This window comes from Equus przewalskii, chromosome 23 (genome assembly GCF_037783145.1).
Source record: "Equus przewalskii isolate Varuska chromosome 23, EquPr2, whole genome shotgun sequence".
NCBI classification, from domain to species: Eukaryota; Metazoa; Chordata; class Mammalia; order Perissodactyla; family Equidae; genus Equus; species Equus przewalskii.
The window spans coordinates 4,965,281-4,991,945 of record NC_091853.1 but is presented as its reverse complement, the minus strand read 5'-3'; the positions used below and the strand labels follow the sequence as shown (position 1 = coordinate 4,991,945).

Genomic DNA, 26,665 nt, shown 5'->3' with positions numbered 1-26,665 from the left:
AGAAACATGATTTGGTGTTTCTGGGGTAAGCTACTTAGGTCCTGTTTCACAGGATGGCTGTAAAAATTAGATGAAATAATATACATGTTACTTTGCAATTGTAAGCATTCAATATATCTTAGGTCTAATTTGATAACCATTCATTTTGGCATGTAATGCTGACATTTTTTGGTTTGGATTTTCATTAAGCTTAAGTATATTTGTGGATCATTCTTTTTTCTAGGTTCGTTTTAAAAATTTAGCATCCAGACCATATTCTCTTCATGCCCATGGGCTTTCCTATGAAAAATCATCAGAGGGAAAGACTTATGACGATGACTCTCCTGAATGGTTTAAGGAAGATAATGCTATTCAGCCAAACAGCAGTTATACATATGTGTGGCATGCCACTGAGCGATCAGGGCCAGAAAGTCCTGGCTCTGCCTGTCGCGCTTGGGCCTACTACTCAGCAGTGAACCCGGTAGGTACATCCATCAAAAGATTTTGTCATTCCCCTAACCTTATAACCTGAGTCTACAAAATGGCAAGGTCAAGATTATTTCTTGTCAAATGTCTGTCTTGCTTTCCGTGAGGAATGTGTGAAGATCGTGGGCAAGGATCCACAGCTCCCGTGACCAGGGGCTCTGGAGCGGATCTTCAGGTGACTGCGAGAGAGGAACGTTTCTTCAGCGTAGAGCAGTGAAAATTATTTAAATGGCCAGCCCCAGTTAGAGAGACTGCCTTTATAGAGGAAGATGTTTATTTGCAATTTCCTTGAACAAGTATTAGCTTTCTTCTGCTCTTTTTATATGAAAAAACTGCAAAGTCGTGACTCCTTCATTTTGGGCGTAGTAGAGAGAGCACAGCCTTAGATTTCAATTCTTATCCTATAATTTACTGCATGGCCCTAGGAAAGTTACTTGACCTGTCTCAGCCTTGGTTTCCAAAGTTAAAAATGAGACAACAGGAGCCGGCTCAGTGGCACAGAGATTAAGTTCTCATGTTCCGCTTCAGCGGCCCAGGGTTTACCAGTTTGGATCCCAGGTGCAGACATGGCACCATTTGTCAAGCCGTGCTGTGACAGGTGTCCCACATATAAAGTAGAGGAAGATGTGCACAGATGGTAGTTCAGGGCCAGCCTCCCTCAGCAAAAAGAAGAGGATTGGTGGCAGATGTTAGCTGAGGGCTAATCTACCTCAAAAAAAAATAAAATAAATGAGACAACAGTACATAGCCGTAGCAGGCACTTGGTAATATTTGCTCAATAAATGAATTTATTTTTACCATATAGGAGTGTTGTCAAAATTAAATAAGATACTATAGGAAAAATATTAAATATAATAGTAGATGCTCAATAAATAGTATTTATTATAGTATCAATATTATTCTCATCATCCTCATTACTACCATGCTGAGATAAAGGATTAATCAGAGGAAGGGTATATGAATACCATAGAATTAGATGATAAATATCCAGGCTTATTAAACTATTCATTTATAATCTTCAATTTCAAATCCCCTAAGAAGATTTCCTCTTCTATGTGATCAGTGATTGTCAGAAAAGCAAAGACAATACCGAGAAGAGAGAATATGTGCAGTTTGCTCTTACTGTCTTCCAGGAGAAAGATATCCATTCGGGCTTGATAGGCCCCCTTCTGATCTGCCAAAAAGGAACACTTCATAAGGAGAGCAACATTCCTGTGGACATGAGAGAATTTGTCTTACTTTTTATGGTCTTTGATGAAAAGAAGAGCTGGTACTATGAAAAGAAGCCCAAAAGGTCTCGGAGTCTCACATCCTCAGGAGCAAAAAACTCCCATGAGTTTCATGGTATATTCCTCTGACTTTGCTCTAATCTCTGAACTAAATCACACTGGGTGACAGTGAACCCTGCCTTTAGGTCTTCACAAGATTAGACTCAAGATGTTTCTGAGGAACCAGGAGCTACAACTAAAACTATGTCCTTAAGTGTCTCAGAGGGCTGATGTAGCTTGGCAGGTGACACTGCAGGCAACAGAGAGCAGAGAAGGCCTGAAAGACAGCACATGGAGGCTGCTGCAAAACAAACCCTGACAAGCTAACCAACAAAAAAGCCAGGGTGCCGCAGTCAGTAACATAAATTGGAAAGGAAGTCACATTATTCTGCAATTTAAACAGTTAGTAAACCTGTTTCTTGATCTCTAAGGGAACACGTATTTATATAAAAGCGATCACCCATGTGTACTTTCTGAAATAGGAATGTTTGTAACAGTTCTGGCACTCAGTAGTTCACAGGTGGCCTCTGAAGCACACGAGAACAAAGTAAGATAGGAAACAGGGTAGGTAGGTAATGGGAGAAGAGTGGCAGGAGAGCACTTGGGTGGAAAAGTGGGAAAAGCATACCTACTCTGAAATCCATTCAGGGATTTTGTCTGTAAATTGTTAACTGAATTACAGTTTTAGAGAAAGGCACAATTTAGGGTTTGGTGAACAACATAGAGAATGACTTAGGGATTAGGGAAAAAAAATGAAGACTAATAAGCTCTGTTTTCAGAGTTTGATGAATGGAGGTGAATTATGATCAGGAAGGACCTGTGCTTTGGGTAATGGGTCAGTCATTCAGTGTAATAGGAAAGGAGAAAGTTGCTCTTGCTTAAGGAATAAAAAAAAAACATTATATACAACATCCAATTCACTGCCGCGTCCCCGCCCAGCCACTCATCAAGGCTAAGTAGGTCTGTTCTCCCTCCTGCAGCCCATTTACACACTCAGGCTACCCTTTTTTACTTTATTTTCCTCTTTAAACTTCTATTCTTGTGGAACACAATCTGATCTCACCTATAAAAACACTTCTGGATAGAAGAAGGCAAACGATATGATTTATGATCTGCTCTAAAACCCCACCATCTGGATTCTGCTTATCACACAAGGTTAAAAAGATTCTATCAAGCAGTCTAGAATAGAGTTAACTGAGAGCTGACCAATAGACTCCAAGCAGAGCTTTCTCTTCTCTTCTCCCACCATCTCTAGGCCTTTCCACTCACGGAGCTTGGTCTCAGGAGTGGGAAGCATACCTTTCTGACAACCTCTCCATCTAGAGGGAAAGCACAGGCTGCCGAATCAAACAGACCTGTCTCTTGGCTATCCCCTTTGCCTGCTGAGCACCCTTGATACACTGCTTCCTGATTCCTCAAAGAGTAAAATGCATCCAGTACGGTTTTAGTTTTAAATGTATTGTAGTCTAAGTGTCTATAATTTGGTAATCCCCATGGCATAATATTTATCAGGGTATTTGATAAGCAGACCACCTGAGTCCCCAGCCTCTAGCTCAGTGCCTGGCCTCTTCAGTCTGTGCTCAGTAAATGTGCTGAACTAGTGAATAAATGAATGAATCCCATCACTCAGCTCAATTTATCAAATGTTTACTGAGCACCCGCTATGTTGGGAGTCTTCACTTCCATATCCTGATGTAACAGTTTAGCAATTCTGATTTAATAATCACTTGAGACCTTTTCATTCTTAGGAGATCTATTTCTTACACAGAAACTAGGATGAGGGGGTTAAGGGCTGGTGTTATGAGTGTATAGATAGGTACTCCCATACCTGATAGAATTTTAAGGGTACCAAAATGTACCCAACTCCTCTCCCTCCAAAAATTCACTTGCCTGGTTCCCTCACTTCAGTCTCAGTTAAATGCATGGTGGCACAAAAGTTTATCCTTAAAATTTTGTATTATTTTTTTAAGGTGATCAAATCTATCAGGTGCTTTAAAAAACACACATGTATTTCACTGAGGGGAGAGTGGATCAAGCCTGAGAACTGTAGACATTTAAGCTGGGAAGGGGGCAGAGGAGCTATAGTGCAAATGAGAGACTAAACATGAATCTCTGTGGTAGCTGGTGACACCAAAGAGAAAGTCCAACTTCCTAATTTTGCTTGGAACTCTGTATGAATTAAGGAAGCCATAGGGTGACATGTTCATATCCCCTTACTTACTCTCTTTCCTCTAACCACTGGAGATCACTTATCTGGCTCATATTAGTCTTTGTCTTTTTCTAGAAAAGGAAAATTCATACTATAAATGTAAAAGATAAATGGGTAAAGCACAGAGCAGAAGAGTTAAGTCTAGGGGAAGAGTGATACACTGCTTGGAAAGGGAGCTCACCCGCACTTCTGCTATAGGCTGGTGTGAGAAGGAGCTGGTGGTTCTCTTTGATATTACGCTTCTCACTATAGTATGACATATGGTGGGCCCTTACTATGCCTGGTGGGCCTGGGCATGCAGAGTAATAAGGAAGATAGGTGGTGAGTGGGATGCCTCATAGTTCCTTACCAGCTTCTCTCCTGGTGTACACAGATTTTTAATTGATTGCAACTCTCTGTTCTTTCAGCCATTAATGGGATGATCTACAACTTGCCTGGCCTGAAAATGTACGAGCAAGAGCGGGTGAGGTTGCACCTGCTGAACATGGGCGGCTCCCGAGACATTCATGTCGTTCACTTTCATGGCCAGACCTTGCTGGAAAATGGCACTCAACAGCACCAGTTAGGAGTCTGGCCCCTTCTGCCTGGTAAAGATCTGGGCAATGAAAAGAGGTTCCTGTTGAAAAATGGCAAGAGAAGGCAATCTTCGCATCTGTAACTCTCCTTCATTCTCTCCTTGTGCATTTACTTCCTAAGGGGTGAAGCATGGATTCTGGCTTAGATCCTGGGCAAAGCCTATTCCAAAACTGCACATAGAGCACAAAAAAGTCAGCTAATGCATACACTGTTTGCAGCACCACACAGGCTCAATGCGTGGCCTAACTTGGTTCTACAGAGATGCCACGTCTAACACAGGTTCTTCCAAGCCATTGTGTGTCACAGGCCAAGCCTTAAGCAGATTATAAAATGAATCCCACAGGGCTGAGACAGCTAAAGCTTTCTGTTGGGAGGGAAGTCAGAAAATTACCAGGGTTTTGTGATTCTTGAGTTCTTGAATTCTACTCCTCCCTGATACTTTGGGCAAGTGACTATAGGAAACTTAATCTTAAACTGACTCATGGGACTGTTTAGGGAAAAAAAAAAATTTTAGTGATTGTAAAAGCTAAAGAATAATAAAAGTATTTAGAGCTTTTCTTGTACAAAATAATGATAAGGTTTAAAAAACTACAGTCATCAAAAAGGGTTTTTACGTACCAATGAGTTGCTTGTAGGTGTATCCAGGTGTGTTGTAGGTGTGTGAGTAGGGATGTCAGTGCTAGATGCCATTGATTCTCCAACTGTAATGGGCATAAGAAAAACCTAGGAAGCCAGTGAAAATGTAGTTGCTAAGGCAGAGATTTTGCTCTCAGAGACTTTGATCTGGTAGATCTAGGGCAGGGGCCCAGGAGCCTGCATTTTTACCAAGTAGCCTAGCTTCCACAAACGCCACCTGAGAAGCTAGTGAAGGCAGTCCCTTGACAAGACTTTGGATGGGGAAGTTGCTTTGGCGCAGAAATCCAAATGGGCCTGTTTTGGTTAAGGGTAGGGGAAAAGAGGGTTCTTGTTCATTTTAAACACGCCAGTGACTCACTAAGCTATAAAAACCCACTCCACTAAAATCAGGGACAGAAGGGATTAGGTCTAACTCACTCACTTTTCACCAAGTGTTACCAGATCAGTCATCCTTGCCATGAGTCTGCGAGAAGCACTGAGAAACTGGGATCTGTTGGCCCATCCAAATCTTCAAACCTAAATATCCGCATTGGAGAGTAGAAGGCTGGAGATCTTTTTTAGCGTGTTTGAGGAGGATGACCATCAGCTATTAATTTTTACTCACAATCTGAGAAATGGTCACAAGTTATAGTCAGCAGAATTTAAGTATTAACTGGCAGTGGGTAACATTAAATACCAGAATGGATAACCAGAGGTTTCAGAAATCTCACTCTTTCAGTGATTCTCTGAAACAATTTATGTACATCCCTACCCAAACATGTAAACGTCGTAGAAAATTCGAAACATGGGAGGAGGATGTTTTATTTTAATTTTCTTATATCAAAAAGAAAAACTAGTGAAATAAAGAAAGGAAATATTTACAATATTTTTGAGGCCCAGTGATGGATCATTCAAGGTTGCTTTGATACTTAGGACTGTAAAACTGTATTATTTATGGGTTAACTTGCAACATTATATTTAAATAAATGAAAGTTCCTTTCTAGTGAGGAGTGTTGGAGATTTTTTTAAGTCCTGGGGCAATTTATTTTTAGTAATGTGTGTGTGGTTTTCTTTGTTTTGTTTTGATCTGTTTGTTACACCTCTAGTCCTGCCTGCCTCAATAAAAATGGATAGCTCTTAGGTTCTATTCTAAAGCCTCTTATTTCAGGATTCTTTGATAGCTGTCAACCAATATTAACTTGTTAATCTTTGGGTGTGTAATGTTACCCTTCACTCTCTACTTTAGGTTCATTTAAAACTCTTGAAATGAAGGCATCAAAAGCTGGCTGGTGGCTCCTATGCACAGAGGTTGGAGAAAACCAGAGAACAGGGATGCAAACTCCATTTCTCATCATAGACAAAGGTATCATCCAAGAGCCACATGATATTTTTAGCAGGAGAGTGCCTGCTACTAGAATACTACCAACTTTTAGACTAGAAATATTCAATTCTGAGAACTCTGACATGACCAAGGCATAGTCTGTAGCACTAATTGCTTTCATTCTGACCCATGGTCTGATTATACTGCAAACATCAATCATCTAAGAAACTTAAACCAAATGGTTCAACCCACAGGCATTCCTCTCAGTTGGGGAACCAAAACAAAGCATCCTCTTTCATGATTTGTGATCCATGAGAAAATGCATGTAATAAATTCTCCAGACTCCTGGAGTAGAGGAGAGAAAAGATACTAGGAATTCAACAATGACTGAGAAAGTCATTGAACTTGGCATTTCAGTATTCTAGAAATACAGTTTCCATCTGTTCATCCATCCATCCATCCATCCATCCAGCATTTATTAAGCATTTGTTGAGTACCAAGCACTGTGTCAACATCCAGATACCTCCATGGCTGGTATTCCCTTTTGTGATCAGGACATAAATAACCCTATAACTTTCAGGCCAACTTGAGAACATAGTGTTATGTGGGACAGTACTTAATGTTGTAAAATGTCTTATTTTAAGATACAAGCAGATGGGAATCAGTTTAAAAACTAATTGCATCTCAGAATTTCAGTTGTTTTCCTTTAGGGTGGCACTATTTCTATTAAAGCACCATTCTTGCTAGCGCATTTACCATTTTATGATCAGACATATTTAAGTCAGTTCCACACAAGGTAGGTGAAAATATCTAATTACTGACCCACCAGAGGTATAATCTCTAGCCATGGAGCTTTTGCTTTCTTATATGTATTTTTTAAGCAAAAATTATTCATTGTTCTGGTTTTTTTTAGAATGTAAGATGCCAATGGGATTAAGCACTGGTATCATAGCTGATTCTCAGATCAAGGCTTCTGACTATATGAGTAAGTAGTAGCATTATAGGCTGTGAAAGGTAACCTCCTACTATTGTACAGTATATAGCCTGCAAAACCATACATGACTATGCTGCCTGTTGAATCTGTGGGTCATTGATCTTCTTTAGATTTTTCTCTATTGCAATACAGTAAGCAACCGCATTTGGGGCTCATCTGGTAGAGGAAGAAGTATGGCAGGAACTAAAAGCCTGTTGGCACCCCCTTATCACTGCCACCCCTTCTCGTGTATGATGTTCCCAAAGAGTCTCTCCCAGGGAAGACCAAGGGCTAGGGATGCTTGGTTTCTCTACATAGGCAGTCCACCCTCTCAGCAGAGATTGGGCAAGGAATGAATAGCTTATTTTTATGACCATGAGTCCCTTTCCAAAACTCTCCCCATTCAGCCCCATTCTAAGTTTGATCACACATGTAATATTCCAGCCAGATTCACAAAGTCTTATTGGCCGGGTATTATAGTCCCCATTAACAGAGCCCTTTGCTGTGCCAAACATTCGTTTATTCAAGAAACTTTGTTGATCGCCCACTATGTGTCAGGAAATCCTCCTAAATTTCCTCATTCTGCCTCAAAGCCCTTCCCAAGATCTAGATGTCAATTGTAAGTGATCTTGAGGCTCCCATAAATCCCTCCCATGTCTTCCTGTTGGGCTGGCACACTCAGCAGCAACCACAGCAAAATACCCAAGAAAAAGATAAACACGACTGGTATGCAAGAAGGGGTGGGGGTGGTGGTTAGCTCACCAAGCACAGAACTGAAGCTGAGTTGCATTGTCGTGGACTGATTTAGTAGCTGAGACCTGTGTCAACCGCCTGGTCTCCTAACTGCAACAGAAGGTCCTCCAGGGATCTTGTTTTCCTCTGGGACTAAACTCCCTTGTGAAACTATTTATTGTATGTTTTTTAAAAATTCAGAATAAATTTTTTCCTTCCTTTGAATTTAGGTTATTGGGAGCCCAAATTAGCAAGATTAAACAATGGCGGATCATATAATGCTTGGATCACAGAAAAACTTTCAAGGGAATCTGACTCTAAACCTTGGATCCAGGTATGCCTTATTAACCTGATATTTACTGCTATTGTAATAATAAAAATGACAGTGATGTAATAATTTCTTCTTGTTATTATTCTTGCAATGTTGTTAGGGAAATAGCAATTACTATTTTAATAATACAATGCTAATCCTAGGAACTATTCTAAGCACATACTCAAAATGACCCCTATGAGGTTAGTTCTAGTAATATCCCACTTTATAGATGAGAAAACTAAAGCACAGAGGGATTAACTAACTTCCCAAAGTCACACACAGCTAGCTAGTGATTGAGCTTGGATTCATGTCCAGGTACTCTGTGCTCAAATATGGATTGCATCTAGCCATTTTATTAGTTTGTTAAGATCTTAGGTGTTGGCTCTTCAGTTCTAAAGAAAGCTGGTTGTACAATGAATTAAGGCAGTGTATAGCTTGTTGACAAGGACAGTTCTGTTTATGGCTTTGCTATATTGCAGGTGGACATGCAAAGGGAAGTCCTATTAACAGGGATCCAGACCCAAGGAGCCAAACACTACCTGAAGTCTTACTACACCACCGAGTTCTATGTGGCCTACAGCTCTGACCAGACAAACTGGCAGATCTTCAAAGGAAACAGCGCAAAGAATGTGATGGTCTGTGTGCATGTTTCTTTCTGAGTCTCAAGAATCAGCCTAAAGTTACCATGACCATGTCCATGACAATATCTTTTTTAAAAATACCTTTTAAAATTATTCAAAGGGTGTTAGAAATATGAATGGCTTTCTTAGGGTCTTATGGAGGAAGGTGGTAATATGATAGCTCTATATATTACAAATTAAAGCGATAAGCCTGACTTCTGAAATTTGAAAACTCCACAAAACTTGAAAAAAGTCACTTTATCATCAAAATAAATGCCTAGACTTCTCAGATTGGCAGATGGTGCACAGCGAAGTAGAATACTTAGTCTTGTGCCTTAAGGAGCTCAAGCTAAAAATCGGCCACTAAGAGTTTTTATTTTACTAACTTTTACATTTTATTTTGTTCTTTATTCCACTGTACCTGAAGGGAATAGTAATGTTAATGCCAATAACGTTCTGAGGCAATGTGATTTCAGGCTTCCTTTGCTGCCATGCCTGAGGAGTAACATTCCTCTGCTGGATCTTCCAGGGGTTCAGCCAGGCTTATTCCCAAGGACCCAACTGTACCAGCCACAACTGTTCCCCTTCTCCCCTCTCCCATTTTCCAAAGAAAGCTATCTGAATGCAAGGGGTCAGTCTGCCATTATCATACTGATAACCTTGAATCTGTTTCATTTTTTCTGTAAGTAGTTTGTTATTTTGCTATTTTCTATATTATCAGTTAGCTATTGCTAGTAACAAATTATTTGCCCTAGACCTTAGAACAGATCACAAAATCTTAAATTATGGTTCTTACTAATCAGTATTGGAGGGGGAATTCAGATGACAATTAGAGTCCATAGTTTAAAGATTCTTGCATCTATATTCATGAGGGATGTTGGTGTGTCTTTTTTTTCTTGTACTGTCTTTTTCTGGTTTCGATATTAGAGTAATACTAGCTTCAAAAATTGGGAAGCATGCTTTTCTATTTCCTGGAAGAGACTGTCTAGAATTGACATTAATTCTTTAAACATTTGGCAGAAATCACCAGTGAAACCATGTGGACTAGGAGATTTCTTTTCTTGGAATTTTAAAATTACAAATTCAATTTCCTCAATAGTTACAGGCTATTCAAATTATCTATTTCATATTGGGTGAGTTGGGACAATCTGTGTTTTTCAGTAAATCGATCCTTTTCCTCCAAGTTGTTAAATTTATGTGCATAGGATTGTTTGTAGTATTCTTTTATTATCCTTTTGATGTCTGCAGGGTCTGTAGTGATCTTGCCTATTTCATTTCTGATATTGGTAATTTGCATCTCTTCTCTTCTTGCTTTGACAGTCTTGCTAGAGATTTGCCAGTTTTTTTGATCTTTTTAAAGAACTGGTTCTTTGTTTCATTGCTTTTATCTATTGCTTTTCTGTTTTCAATCTTGCTGATTCTGTTCTTATCTTCTGTTTTAGCTGGCTCTTTTGACACTATTCTGGCAGGGAAAGGGGATGGGGCACAGCCTTGTTACTGCCACGTGGAGGTTGAAGTCCAGGTTTCCCACTCAGCTTCTTCCATTGACACCTAAGAGCGGACTGCTCCTTTTTGCAGCTGGATGGGGATGGGATGGTCTCCACGGACACTGAAGGAGTAGAAGCCTTATTAGGGGCTGGAGGGGATGAAAGTCTTGGGACCCTGTTGGGCCTTCTCTGACACAACCCCAGTGATGGTGTTGTGGTGACTTGTTAGAGTCTCAAGTGCATGGAAAACTAGGCTCCCCACGTAACCTTTGCTGCTGTGGGTGCAGAAGGGGCCACAGTATTTTCTATGGTGTTTGGCTTGAAGTAGAGCAATTTATTGTCTAGAAGTTTTCTGTCTTGCTAGGCTGCACTTTCCTGGTCTTGAGGCTAGAGAAATCAGGCTTTTGCTGGGGCTTCTTTTGTCTGTACCCGTTGGTGTATCCTGGTGGCTGGCTTCTTCACGTCCAAGTCTGTGATATATGAGGTAAAAAGAAAACCCAGGAACCCACCACCATGTTGCTCCTTGGGCCCCAAGAACCTTAGGAAGCCTGCCTCCTTCTCTCCACCTTTCAGAGTCTTCTTATGCTTTTGGATGTACTTAGCAAGAGGAATAGGGCAAAGTACATCTATTCCATCTTCCTGAAGTGCAAGTAGCCCCAATTATTTTTTAAGACCAAACTGATTTGGTTCAGACCATGTGAAAACTTATTATAATATTAAATTAGATCAAAATTTTAGTATAAAATCACTTTATAAAGAATTGTTATATAACTAAGCTTTCCTCTTTTCCTCTAGTATTTTGATGGCAATTCAGATGCCTCTACAATAAAAGAGAATCAGTTTGACCCACCTATTGTGGCTAGATATATAAGGATCTCTCCAACTAGATGCAATAACAAACCTGCCCTTCGATTGGAGCTGCAAGGTTGTGAGGTTAACGGTAAGGAACAAATAGACACTATTTCCTCGCTGCAGCTCAGAGAATCAGGATTTGGGAGGTATGGGAGAATGGGTGGAATCTTTAGTTCTCTTCAATGACTTAGGCTCCTAGAAAAACCTTTGTGAAAAGGAGTTCCACTCAGGTAAACTCTCGCTGTGACCTAGACTGAGACTGGTTCTACCAGCCAGAGAACAGGCACCATCTCTCTGAACAGAGCCTGGATGATATGGACACTGCCCTGATCCTCCAAGGAAGAGCCCCAGTTCAGAATGACCTCCATCAGCCCTTTTCAATAAGAACTGAGAGTCAAACTAAATATGACTTTCCAAAGTCCTCCAGGTCACTCAGACTTTAATGTAATGAAAGTAGATAGCAACATTATTGGCATATATGTGTTGTTCAATGAATGTTTTTGAAATATAAATCTGCTTCCCAACTTCCTGAAACCTTGATTGTACTGTATATTCTGTTTCACACCCTCTGTAGATACGCAAGTCTTTTCTGTGTAAGCCGCTATTTTTCAGGGGATGTAATGTGACTTGTGGTATAAATAAATCCAGGTAACCATAAATGGCCATCATAAAATTCTACCATATATAACAAGGATGTTTAAGAGTCTTATCAACTATTCTCCTTCTCTGACTCTTAAAGCAGTACTTTCCAAAATTTTTCTCTCAAAACACATATATAGAAGACAACACCTGTCTAGCAGTCTAGGGTAAAAGAATGAAGCAATTGAATCCAGCATGTGGCTCTTCCAGGCCCCACCTGTCTGCTCAAGGACTGAGGTGGGAGAGGGAACAATACATAGGCACACCTGAAAGTTGTTGTGGCACACCTGTTGGGGAGCCTTCTCTCAGGGTGGAGGGAAGAAGTCATGCTTCACAGTGGAGAAAGTAGCTGAACTTTGGAATCAGTTTCTTATCAAAGTAAATAATGGGAAAGTATACTCCTGATATTCATGACAGATATGGATATGGGCACTTTGCCAATGCCAGATAGCAGTGGTATTTAATATCTCCCATATAAAATGCAAATTTTATACAGGCGGGAGCACTCCTTGAAACAGCTCCAAAAATCATTGTTTTTTACTTTCCTATGATGTAAATGGCAGTTAATTCAGATCATAGAGGCAAGGTACCCTAAAATGTGATATTCTACTCTGTTAATCTATTTAAAACAGCTATTTTCTATACAAGAAGCATTCCTTTTTTTAAATCGCCTCACTTTCTTGATATTTGTATAATTAAAATTAGCAGTAGGCTTTCTTCTTTTTAAGGTTGTTTTTTTTTCATGGATAAAGTAAGGTAACACTTCAAGAAAATGTTTGCATGATTTCCTAGCAAGAACAAAGTGTCACAGAGATGATGGGCAGCCAGTTGGGCTCACTCACTAGCTGTGTTTCTTACACTCACAGATCAGCCTTGATGCCTATGACATTCAAATTCATGCCTTGACAAAATTCTAAAGGGTGCATAATATGGATCACCCTCAAAGGGTTGAAAATAAATATTAAATGTGACTACCAAGGGTCCACTGTATCTTCTTCTTTGTAGTTTTTGTTAGAAGAAGAAATAGAGTATGCTTTTATATACCTATATAGTTTAGGAGTTATTATCTATCTCAAAGCAAAAACAGAAGTTTCCATGACACTCAAGGAGAGAAATGGGTTAGATATTTAGAACACGGTATTCTGTGTCAGACTGCCTGGGCTCAAATTTAGTTGCTGATTCTTCTAGTCATGTTATTTTAGGCCAGTTACTTTTTCTTGCTGTCTTTTGTTTCCTTGTTTGTAAAATGGAGATAATTAGGAACATTTGATAATACATGTAAAGCCTGAAAAAGAGGTTGGCACTTGGTTGATAACTGTTCATGTTGTGATAGCTGTTTTTGTTGTTACTTAGTAGTAATTATTTCCTGTCTCCTCTGCAGTACAAACCGTCACATGGGGAATATCAGTGGTGCTTAATTAATCACATTACTTTTCTCTTGACAGGATGCTCCACGCCACTGGGTATGGAAAGTGGAAAGATAGGAAACAAGCAAATCACAGCATCGTCATTTAAAAAATCTTGGTGGGGCGATTACTGGGAACCCTTCTATGCCCGCCTTAATGCCCAGGGCCGTGTGAATGCCTGGCAAGCCAAGGTGAAACATCCCCTACTATGAATGGAGTTCCCTCAGCCTTCTAGTAGAAAACAAAGGTCCTTACTACAGGGGATACGGGGGCTTGGGAAGCAAGAGTATCACCTCCTGTTTCTGCAGATTAAGATCCTAGGTCTGAGAACCTAGGATGTCTATTGACTTGATAGCTTTAGCTCTAACTTTGGCTCAGAGAGAAGTTATTTATCATCTCTGTGGTTCTTGGTCTAGCCTTGATTTAGACCAGGGGTGGGCAAACGTTTTTCTGCAAGGGCCAGATCATAAATATTTTAGGCTTTGGGCGATACATTCTCTGTCAGAACTACTTAACTCAGCTATTGTAGCAGGAAAGCAGCCATAAACAACAGGGAAATGAATGAGCATGGCTATGTTCCAATAAAACTTTATTTACAAAAACAGGCAGTGAGACAAATTTGGCCCTTGGTCTGTAGTTTGCTGACTCCTGATTGAGACAACTTCTATTAGTGATAAATGATTTAGATTTGCAACATCTTGTGTTCTTCTCCCCTCACCTTCCAGAATTTAGTAACATTTTTCATTTTCTTAAGGCCATTTAAATTTTTTTGATCTCATTTTTTGAGAACTGTGTGACATTCCCTTAGACAACCGGAGGCATGGTAAAATTCTGCAAAACCAGGGTTAAAAATCAGTGATCTAAGTTTAATAAACATCTTCCAGAGAGTTATATTGCCCCTGATATTAGCCCACTGAGTAATTCAGGTAACTTATTTTAGAATAACTGTTAATTATTGACTCATTTTTCTTCCTTCAACTGACTTGAGAAGTCAGAATGGCATCAGATGTGAGAATGATCCTGTCAACCAACTTAACCCAAGTTCCCTATTTTCTATCCTCCCAACTTCCTCCCTTAACATGCCTACATTCCAATTCCCTGGAATCTCTAGAATTCCATGTCCTGTTCTCAAATTATGCCACCAGAAAGGAAAAGGGAAGTATGGCGCTAGTGGAGTAAATAGAAGAGCTTGGACCCGATACAGATAGTCTTGGGAAGCAATGTTGGTGCCTCATTTCTGGCCCATCATAGAATCACAGAACATTGGAATGGCAAGGGATTTTACCAAGTATCTGGTGCATGCTTTTCCCTTGAAGTCTAAACACAAAGGAGCTTAAATAATTTTAGGTTAGTCTGGTGGCAGAATCGGGAATCCCATTCTCCCAATAAACAGGTCAGTGTTACTTTCATCATTTGAAACAACCCAAACACCTCATTTTGCAATTTTGCAGAGGGGGAGACTGAGTTAAAATAATAAAAGTAATAATTTTATATTACATTATATTTATATAATATAAATAAAATAAGAAAAGGTTAAAGAGAGAAGATGTCATCTAACTCTTTCCCAAATGACCCTTTAGACTTGTTCATGGAATAACTTTGTCACCCTACCCTCTGTTTTACAGCCTTTAAAAACAATTTGCTCTGTATATAATTTGCTCTTAGTCCTTGTGATATAATAAAGACTCCAAATATTAAATGCTAATTTTAAGTTTTAATGCTATCATTTTAAATCTGGAATTTTAGGTCAAAACTATTTGTTTCACTTAAACTTCTATAAGTATGAAATGGCTTTATAGGGTCTCTTTGGAGAGGCTGAAAATCTAAGCCAGTATGCTGGCCTTCATGCAGACTGAGGGTCTCTACCTCTTTTATGCCTACAAAACTCCTCTAGTTATCTATACTCTGTATCACTAGTACAACCTTGATTTGAAGACACACTAAGATACCACCAGATATCACTAGAGGATGTTACTCAATTAACAAAAAGTCTCCTAATGCAATCATTTTAATTTGATTAATTTGCTTTAAAAATACATATAGCACGTGACTATATGCATATATATACATATGTGTATACATATATACACATACACGAGTGATGTTGAGGAAATATATCAATATTCATTATTTCACACAGAATTGACTGTGGGGCATGATAAATCTCCCAAAGGTGAAAATTTATCTCAGATTACTCCAAAACTCAATTAGTCCTTCTGATCCTCTTTCTCCAAGTGCATATCACCAAACATGTGATTAGGCGTTTTGTTAGGCCAGAGACAGGATAATCACTATGCCGTATCAAGCCCTAGGTATAGCTTTATTCAGTCTCTCAAGTATTATATTTATTTGAAATATCGGAAAAGAAGAAATTGGACTATTTCTCCTATTTGACATTAGCAATGGAAAGGGAAGTAGGACTTTTCTAAAATAAGTTAAATAAAGATAGGATACTATCAAATTCTGTCCCAGATAACCTGTCAGAAATGTCATCATAGTATTTAACAAACTTGTTTAAGAGAATAATATTTCCAGATAATTTAGAAATTTAATGTTTTTTCTTAAGTAAAATTCATTCATTTATTCATTCAGCAATATTTGTTGAACACCAACTGTGTGCAAGCATTGTGGCAAGTACCTGGAAACAAAACTAAGCCAGTCCCTGCCCTCAAAGAATAAGGGATACAAAAAAGTAAACAACTAATTTTTGTATGATGTGTGAAATACTCCAGTAGAAGTTTATATATGTGCTGTGACAACAAACCAGAAGGGACAGGGAAGGCTTCCAGGAGACAGGGAATCCTAAGGGATGAGATGGAAAAGAAATCCTTGTGAGCTCTGTGCATTTTTGTGTATGTTGGTCTAAAAAAGCAAAGGTTTTAATATCTGTCTTATCCATGTGTTCTTATCATTTTCACAGGCAAACAACAACCAACAGTGGTTACAAATTGATCTGCTCAAAATCAAGAAGATAACTGCAATTGTAACACAGGGTTGCAAGTCTTTGTCCTCTGAAATGTATGTAAAGAGCTACGCCATTCACTACAGTGACCAGGGAGAGGAATGGAAACCTTACAGGCAGAAAGCCTCGATGGTGGACAAGGTACGGGGTGGTATCTTGGCAAAAAGAATGCAATTTGAAAACCGTGCTATGATGAGAATAGTACCCTGCATTTGCAAATAGCTCTTTGCATTTGACAAATATGCACTGGCATGTACCATCTCTTTTAAGTCTTCTAAATCTTGGCTCTGCAGGTCCCTGGTCTTGGGAGGGACTATGCACGTTATCTTTCTGCTTTGACTGAGCCTCCTGTGAAATAGTGAGAACAAAACACCAGTGGATGGTGTGAGGCTTAATTAGTCCTGATTCAGAAAGATGGTGAAGGGGTTTTCTCAGTCTGCTTGGGTTGCTGTATCGAATGGCCATAGAGTGAGTGACTTAAACAACAAACATTTCTCAAAGTTCTGGAGATCATGGTGCCAGCATAGTAGAGTTCTTGGTGAGGACCTGGTTCCTGGTTTTGCCCTCATATGGCCTTCCACTCAGAGAGAGAGATGCCATATCTCCTCCTCTTTTTATAAGTGTATACCCTCATGAGGCCCTCATGAGGCCTTACCCTCATGACCTAATTTAATCCTAATTACCTTCCAAAGCCCCATCTCCTAATACCATCTCATTGGGGGTTAGGGTTTCACCATATGAATTTTGGGAGCACACAAACATGCAGTCCATAACAAGGGTCTAGAAAACCTTCCACTACATTAGCGTTGCCTTGGATATACTTGTTATTCATGATGATCAAATACCCATGGCCATAAAACTTTCAGTGTTATATTGTTATTAAGCAGAAAACAATTGTTATCCTTACTGATGAGGAGAATAATTTCCTGCAAGTTGAACTACTCCATTACACTCCTAAATTCCCAGTTATATGGCTTTAAAATGCTACCAGAGGCAACACTAAGTAGATGAGCCTAATATTCCGGGAATGGGAATAGGAATGAAACCAGTAGGAAGAGCAACACAGGAGAAGGGGATGGACATTTACTGAAGGCTCACTGTGGGCTCAGCACTTATCTCAAATGAATTTGAACCTCCCTTTCTTTTTAAACCCCTGGGTTGGTTGTTTGTTTCTTTGGTTTGGCTTGTTATATTTCTTGCTGTTCCAGATGACCTCATAGCATGGTAAGGATCATTGTTATAAACAAATAGTGATTTAGCTTCTGCTGTGTATAAATCTTGGGGATTTGCTGAGGATGAAAAAAAGGCGTAAAACGTAGTTTAGTTGAGGACATAGGGCATGTGCCAAAAAGGATAAATAAAAGTGCATGGTTGCATTTTATTTTAAATGTTAGTAATAGTTAACCACTTATTGGTGTCCACTATCTGGCATTTACTAAGCACTTGTCATATGTTTACAGACATTTTTTAATCTTTACAACAACTTCCGTGAGGTAAAATTTTATTATCCCTATTTTGCCAATGAGGAAATGGGGAATCAGAGAATATGAGTAACTTGCTCAAAGTCACACAACTACAAAGGGGCAAAGGGCAGAGATGGCTTTGCAGCTGCTCCACAGCACCATGTCAGATTGCTTTATTATTCCCTAATTCAACTCAGATAACTGGTGAGGTGAAATCTCTAAAGAGACTGGAGTGTGATTTCATAATTGATCTAAGATCAACTTTGTAATAATGTTGTATGTGTTCCTTGATGCCCTCGGTTTGAACTAAAAGGATAAAAAAAATTATCTGTAAGATTTTTATACCCATTATACCATCATTAAAGATTTTCTCATATTTTGCTTTCAGATTTTTGAAGGAAATACTAATATCAAAGGACATGTGAAGAACTTTTTCAACCCACCAATCATTTCCAGGTTTATCCGAATCATTCCAAAAACATGGAATCAAAGTATTGCACTTCGCCTGGAACTCTTTGGCTGTGATACTTACTAGAATTGAATATTCAAAAAGATAGAGGGACTCTTAAAGATATCAAACCAATTAGACTAGGCAAGGTATTTTATAGCTATTTTAAATATTAATAATTTTCCACTATTTCCCTTTTTTCTGTTAGAGAATAAAATTTTATATATGAAACTTTTATGATGTAACTTTGCTACTATTAAGTGGGATGATGATTATTATTTCTGCATTAATTTGAATATAAATGGGAAAATATCAAGAACCAACAAGAAAATAGCTTATCTTTCACAATGATTAAAAGTGCTATATAAAGTAATATTTATGTAGTTAACATGCTTCATTATAGTTCTTTTAAGTGCTATGCACATTAATAAGAGATATTACTTTCTTAAACCATTTATAGACCTGGATAGCTTTTACGCCTACATTTTCTTTGAAAGAGATATGATTTAAGAGTAAAGGAAACAAACAAGATTTTTAAATGGTTTGTTTTTTTTGACACTGGAGAAGAAAACAATCTTACCATATGAAAGGACAAGTGCTTAGAATACCCTGTCTTACCTACATGACAATTGTTTTTCTGACCCTCCATGAGTAAAGATACAATTAGCACATTTTCAGTAGTCCTGTTGGACTTGTGAATCTGGCCTGGTCTGCCTTGGAACTGATTGCACATATTGATGTTCAATATTAGTGTCATTAGCCATGGAACAGAACCAGAATAACTATGGCAGAACTCAATGTATAACCCTGGCTTCATTCTAGCTGTTTCAAAACATAGGTTCACCTAAGGGAAAGCTAATACATATAAAACAGAGCACTGGAACGCTTGGCCCAAATGCAGCTGTTCCTGCTAGAACAGGCCCCTGGCCAAACTGGCAAGCAGTTAAAGTTCTCTTTCAGTGCCCTTCTCTCTGTGGCCCCAACCTCCTCTTCTCCCTTCCTCAGCAACTTCCCCTTTCAGCACTCAGTTCCCTGGGAACTTGGCATCCAATGATCCTATAGACATTGTGAGACTAGGTAGCCTTCTGGCATTGTTTAAGTCACAAGGAATAAACAGTCACCGGTGAGGCACTCTATTTTTCTGGAACAAACCACCCCAAAACTTAGTGTTTAAAACAATGACAAATTTATTCTCTCTCATGATTCTGTAGGCCGACTGGGCTCAGCTGGGCGGTTTTACTGCTGGCTTCATTTGGGGCCTCTAGCGATGTTATAGTCAAACAATGTCTGTAGCCAGAGGCATCAAGAGGCTCAACTGAATGTTGGGACACCTGGTCCCCTCTCCCTCTTCAAGTAGTTTCAGATTCTCCCCTCATTACATGGCTTCCATGTGGTCTGTCCATTTGGTGTCTCCAAAAGGACAGCTAAACATCTTGTAGGGTGGTTCAGGCTCCCAGCAGCAAGTATTTAGGAGGTAAGAAGCAGAAGCTACCATTCCTTTTAAGGCTAGGCCCAGAACTGGCACAGTCTCAGTTCTGCTGCTTCCTATTGGTTAACACAAGTCACAGGCCAGCCTAGACTCCATGTAGGATGGAACTACACAAGGGTGTGCCTACCAGGAGGCGTAATTCATTGGGAGCCTCTCTAGAGACTAACTACCAGAGTTACCTATTGCACCTATGGGTAGGGTGAGCCCTGTGAATGCATACAGGAGCTTCAAACATCCACAAAACATTGGCTTTCTTTTTTTATTTTAAAAATTTTTTTCAGCTTTTTTGAGGTATAATTGAAAAATTGAAGTATATTTAAAATGTACAACATGATGATTTGATATACTTATACATTGTGAAATGATTCCCACCATCGTGTTAATTAATTAACACATCCACTACCTCACATAGTTACCTTTTTTGGTGAGAACGCTTAAGATCTACACTCTCAGCAAATTTCACTTATACAATATTATCAGTTTAGTCACTGTGCTATACTAACGATCCTCAGAACTTATTCATCTTATAACCAAAAGTTTGTACCCTTCACCAACCTCTCCGCATTTCCCTACCTGCCAGCCCCTGGCAACCACCATTCTACTTTGTTTCTGAGTTTGACTTTTTTTTTATTTTAAGATTCCATACATAAGTAAGACTATGCAGTACTTGTCTTTCTGTCTAGCTTATTTCACCTAGCATAATACCCTCCAAATTCATCCATGTTGTCACACATGGCACGATTTATTTCTTTTTTAATGATGAATAATATTCCATTGTATATATAGACCACATCTTCTTTATCCATTCATCCATCCACACACACTTACAGTATTTCCGTATCTTGGATATCGTGAATAATGCTGCAGTGAACATGGGAGTGCAGATATCTCTTCCAGCTAGTGATTTCATTTTCTTTGGATACATATCCAGAAGAGGGATTGCTGGATCATATGGTAGTTCTATTTTTATTTTTTGAGGAATTCCGTACTGTTTTCCATAGTGGCTGTGCCAGTTACATTCCAACCAACAGTGTATAAGGGTTCCCTTTTCTCCACATCTCACCCGCATTTGTTGTCTCCTGTCATTTTGATAATAGCCATCCTAAGATGTATAAGGTGATATCTCATTATAGTTTTGATTTGCATTTCCCTGATGATTAGTGATGTTGAGCATCTTTTCATATACCTATTGGCCATTTATATATCTTCTGTGGAAAAATGTCTATTCAGGTCCTTTGCCCATTTTTTAATTGGGTTATTTGGGGGGGGGGGGGTTGTTGTTTGTTTTGCTACTGAGTTTTATGAGTTCCTTATATATTTTGGATATTAATCTCTTGTTGAATAAGTGGTTTGCAAAAATTTTCCCCCATTTCATAGGTTGCCTTTTCATTTTGTTGATGGTTCCTTTGCTGTACAGAAGCTTTTTAGTTTGATATAGTCCCTCTTGTTTGTTTTTGCTTTTGTTGCCTGAGCTTTTGGTGTCATATCCAAAAACTCATTGCCAAGACCAACGTCAGGAGCTATCCCATATGTTTTATTCTAGGGGTTTTATGATTTCAGGTTTTACATTCAAGTCTTTAATACATTTTGAGTTGAATTTTCTGTATGGTGTAAGATAGAGGTCCAATTTCATTCTTCTGCTTGTGGGTACCGAGATTTCCCAACACCATTTATTGAAGAGATTATCTTTTCTCCATTGTGTATTTTTGATGCCTTTGTCAAAAATTAATTGACCATATATGTATGGGTTTATTTCTGAGCTGTTGATTCTGTTCCATCAGTCTATGTGTCTGTTTTTATGCCAATACCATACTGTTTTGATTACCATAGCTTTATAATATAGTTGAAATCAAGAAATGTGATGCCTCCACCTTTGCTCTTCTTGTTCAAGATTGCGTTAGCTATTCAGGGTCTTTTGTGGTTCCATAGGAATTTGAGTATTGCTACTTCTGTGAAAAAGGCTATTGGAATTTTGATAGAGATAGCATTGACTCTGTAGATTACTTTGGGTAGTATGGACATTTTAACAATATAAATTCTTGCAATCCATGATATGGAATATCTTTTCATTTAATTGTGTCATCAATTTCTTTCATTAATGTTTTATAGTTTTCAGTGTACAGACATTTCACTTCCTTGGATGAACTTATTCCTAAGTATTTTATTCATCCTTTTTGAGTCTATTGTACATGGGATTGTTTTCTTAATTTCTCTTTCCAATTGTTCATTGTTAGTGTACAGAAACACAACTGATTTTTGTATATTGATTTTGTATCCTGCAACTTTACTGAATTCATTTATTAGTTCCAACAGTTTTTTGGTTAAGTCTTTAGAATTTTCTACATATAAGATCATATCATCTGCAAATAAAAACAATTTTACTTCTTCCTTTCTTATTTGGTGACTTTTATTTCTTTTTCTTGACTAATTTCCCTGGCTAGAACTTCCAGCACTATGCTGAATAGAAGTGGTGAAAGTGGACATTCTTTTCTTATTGTTGGTCTTAGAGAAAAGCTCTCAGCTTTTCACCATTGAATATGATGTTAGTTGTGGGCTTGTCATATACGGTCTGTGGTATGTTAAGGTACATTCCATCTATACTTACTTGTGAGAGTTTTTATCTCTCACATTGAATGAATTGAATGAAGTGAACATTCACAAGGGAATGTTGAATTTTGTCAAGTGCTTTTTCTGCATCTATTGAGATAATCATATGATTTTTATCATTCATTTTTTATGGTGTATTACATTTATTGATTTGCATATGTTGAACCATCCTTGAATCCCAGGGATAAATCCCACTTGGTTATGGTGTATGATGTTTTTAATGTGCTCTTGAATTTGGTTTGCTAAAATTTTGGTATTTTTGCATCTGTGTTTATCAAAGATATTGGCCTGTAATTGTCTTTTCTTGTAGTGTCCTTATCTGGCTTTGGTATGAAGGCAATGCTGGCCTCCTAAACGAGTTTGAGAATGCTCCCTCTTTATTTTTTGGAAGAGTTTGAGAAGAACTGGTATTAATTCTCCTTTAAATGTTTGGTAGAATTCGACCATGAAGCCATCTGGTCCTGGGCGCTTTTTTTGTTGGAATGTTTTGATTGCTGCCTCAATATCAATACTCATTATTGGTTTGTTCAGATTTTCTATTTCTTCATAATTCAGTCTTGATAGTTTCTAGGAATTTACCAATTTCTTCTAGGTCATCTAATTTGTTGGTGTATAACTGTTCATAGTAGCTTCTTATAATTATTGGTATATCTATGTTATCAGTTGTAATGTCTCCTCTTTCATTTATGATTTTTACTTGAGTCTTCTTTCTGTTGTTTTTTTTTTAGTCCAGTTAAAGTTTTGTCAATTTTGCTTATCTTTTCAAAAAGTTATCCCTTAGTTTTGTTGATCTTTTCAATTGTCTTTCTAGTTTGTATTTCATTTATTTCCACTCTGATCTTTGCTATTTCTTTCCTTCTACTAACTTTGGGCTTAGTCTTCTTTTCCTAGTTCCTTGAGGTATAAAGGAACTGTTGTTTGAGATATTTCTTTTTTCTTAATGTAAGTGTTTACCACCATAAACTCCCCTCTTAAAACTGCTTTTGCTGTATCCCATAAGTTTTTAGTACTCTGTGTTTCCATTTTCATTTTTCTCAAGATATCTTTTGATTTCCAATTTGATTTCTTCTTTGACTCATTGGTCATTCAGGTATGTTGTTTAATTTCCACTATTGTGAATTTTCCAGTTTTCTTCTTGTAACTGATGTCTAGTTTCATTACATTGTGGTTGGAAAAGCTGCTTGATATGATTTCAATCTTCTAAAACTTGTGAAGACTCGTTTTGTGGCCTAACATGATCTCTCCTGGAGAATGTTCCATGTGCACTTTAGAGGAATGTGTATTCTGCTGCTGTTGGATGGAATGTTCTGTTAATATCTGTTAGTTCCATCTGATCTAATGTGTGGTTTAAGTTTGTGTTTCCTATTGATTTTCTGTCTGGATGATCTATTCATTATTGAAAGTGGGGTTTTTCAGTCCCCTACTATTACTGTATTGCTGTGTATTTCTCCCTTCAGATCTGCTAATAATTGCTTTATATATTTAGGTGCTCCAATGTTGGGTGCATATATATTTACAGTTCTTATATCCTCTTGATGAATTGACCCCTTTATCATTATATAATGGTCTTTTCCTCTTTACAGTTTTTAGCTTAATGTATATTTTGTCTGATATAAGTATAGTTACCCTTGCTCTCTTTTAGTTTACATTTGCACGGAGTATTTTTCATCCCTTCACTTTTAGTCTTTATGTGTCTTTAAAGCCAAAGTGCGTCTCTTGTGGGCAGTATATAGTTGGGGCTTATTTTTATATCCATTTAGCCACCCTATGTCTTTTGATTGGAGAATTTAGTCCATTTACATTTAAAGTAATTATTGATAGGTACACACTTACTATTGACATTTTCTTCATTGTTTTATGGCTGTTTTGTAGTTCCTTTGTTCCTTTCTTCCTCTCTTACTCTCTTCCTTTGTTATTTGATGATTTTCTGTAGTGGTGCGCTTTGATTCCTTTATCTTGTGTGTATCCAGTAGAGGTTTTTATTTTGTAGTTACAGCAAGGCTTACAAAAAAATCTTATAGTTTTATCTATTTGAAACTGAAAACAACTTAACTTCAAATGCATTCAAAAGCTCTACACATTTACAGTCCCCCCCATTTTATGTTACTGATGTCACAACTTACATCTTTTTATATTGTGTATCCATTAGCAAATTATTGTAGCTATAGTTATTTTAAATAGTTTTCCTTTTAAGCTTTACACTAGAGTTATAAGTGATTTACACACCACCATTACAATATTAGCATATTCTGAATTTAACTACATACAGTCATGTGATGCATAACAATGTTTTGGTCAGCAATGGACCGCCTACATGACAGTGGTCCCATAAGATTAGTACCATATAGCCTAGGTGTGTAGTAGACTATATCTTTTAGGTTTGTGTAAATACTGTAGGAGAGGAAGAAATTTTCCTCTACCCTTCTAGGTTCTTCTGGCTTGTCTAAGGATTAAATTGACATGAAATATTAACAGGAGAGAAACAAACAAAAATTTAATAACATGTATACATGGAAGAGAGCCAGGAAAACTGAGTGACTTGCCAAAATGGCTGAAGCCCTCACCTTAAATACTATCCTCAACTAAAGACAAAAGAAGATGTTGGGGTTGGGGAAAGTCAAGATCTTTAAATAGAAGGAAGGCAATTGACAGGCAGGTGAAAAGGAGCAAACGTTTGAAAAATAAGTCCTTGTTTGGCCACACAGAAACAAGAATACAGAGGGAAGCCCAACAAACAGGTTTTTCTAGATTCCTCCCTGTCTACTACCTAGTTCATGTTATGTTAAGGTGATAGGTCACTTCCTGAGACAGGTTTTTCTTATCTGAATTCTTTTAGGCAGCTATGGGGGAGATAACAAGAAAAACTTTCTGAATCTTTTGTTTCTTAGAAATAATCAGCCTAAAATAATCTTCATGTTAGATTCATTGCAAATTTTGTTTCCCTTCAATAGACTCTAGAATGTTCACATGACAATGAAATTGATTAATGACCCTTCATCAGAATGTATCCTCATCATTAAGCGATGCATGACTGTATTTACTTTTACCAGTGAGTTTTTTCAGATTTTTTCATGTTACTAATTAGCATCCTTTCATTTTAGCTTAAAGAACTCCCTTTCACATTTCTTATCAGGCTAGTCTAGTGGTGAATAAATCCTTCAGCTTTTGTTTGGGAAAATCTCTTATCTCTCTTCCAATTCTGCAGAACAACTTTACTGGGTAAAGTATCTTGGCTGGCAGTGTTTTTCATTCAGCACTTTGAATACATCATCCCACCCTCTACTGGCCTGCAATGTTTCTGCTAAAAAGTTTGATGATAATCTTAGGAAAGTTCGTTTGTATGTAACAAGTCACTTTTGTCTTGCTCCTTTTAAGATTCTCTCTTTGACTTAACTTTTGAGAATTTAATTTTAATGTGTCTCAGTGTGGATTCTTTGGGTTCATCTTATTTAGGAGTTTTTGGGCTTCCTGGATCTGGATGTCTGTTTCTTTCCCCAGGTTTCGGAAGTTTCCAGCCATTATTTCTTTAAATAAGCTTTCTACCCCTTTCTCTCTTTGTTTTCTTTCTAGGACAGTTATAATGCATATTTTGATCTGCTTGATGATATCCCATAAGTCTCTTAAACTATCTTCATTCTTTTTTATTTTTGCTTCTCTGATTAGATGATTTCCATTGCCCTGTCAAGTTCACTGATCCTTTATTCCACTTGATCTAGTCTGCTGTTAACCCCTCTATTGAATTTTTCAGTTCAGTTTGCATTCTTTAGCTCTCTATAATTCCTGTTTGGTACCTTTTTATATTTTCTGTCTCCTTATTGAAATTCTCATTTCAGTGACGCATTGCCTTCCTAACCTTGGTGAGCATCTTTATGACCATTATTTTAATTTTCTGTTGGGTAAATCACCTATCTCTGTCTGAGATTGATTTCTGGATATTTGTCTTATTCTTTTGTTTGGAATATATTTCCTTGTTTCTTCCTTTTTCTTGATTCTCTGCACTGGTTTCTATGCATTAGCTAAAACAACTACCTCTCCCAGTCTTGAGAGACTGGGCTTGTGTAGGAAATGAACCTCTTCAGTCAGCCCTGCCTAAGCTCAAGGTTGCCTCTCAAACCTTTGTGATTGTCCAAGCCATGTTCTTTGTTCTAGTGGCTTCCAGTAGGTTAGGATATGCCAAGACCTGCCATCGTCCCCAAGGTGTGGGAAATGCCCATATGGCT

General features: G+C 38.1%; 1 protein-coding gene across 1 annotated transcript in view; it reads left to right on the top strand.

Annotated features, from left to right (window-relative positions):
- F5 (coagulation factor V) overlaps positions 1-18,584 on the top strand; it is a 75,869-nt gene extending 57,285 nt beyond the window's left edge. Inside the window, exons 15-25 of the mRNA XM_008525550.2 lie at positions 224-460; positions 1,599-1,809; positions 4,350-4,529; positions 6,380-6,496; positions 7,368-7,439; positions 8,390-8,493; positions 8,952-9,107; positions 11,375-11,519; positions 13,516-13,667; positions 16,397-16,579; positions 18,290-18,584. Coding sequence (XP_008523772.2) covers positions 224-460; positions 1,599-1,809; positions 4,350-4,529; positions 6,380-6,496; positions 7,368-7,439; positions 8,390-8,493; positions 8,952-9,107; positions 11,375-11,519; positions 13,516-13,667; positions 16,397-16,579; positions 18,290-18,436 — 1,704 coding nt within the window. The 3' untranslated portion in view covers positions 18,437-18,584. The remainder of the gene's footprint in view (positions 1-223; positions 461-1,598; positions 1,810-4,349; positions 4,530-6,379; positions 6,497-7,367; positions 7,440-8,389; positions 8,494-8,951; positions 9,108-11,374; positions 11,520-13,515; positions 13,668-16,396; positions 16,580-18,289) is intronic.
- The last annotated feature ends 8,081 nt before the right edge of the window (positions 18,585-26,665 follow it).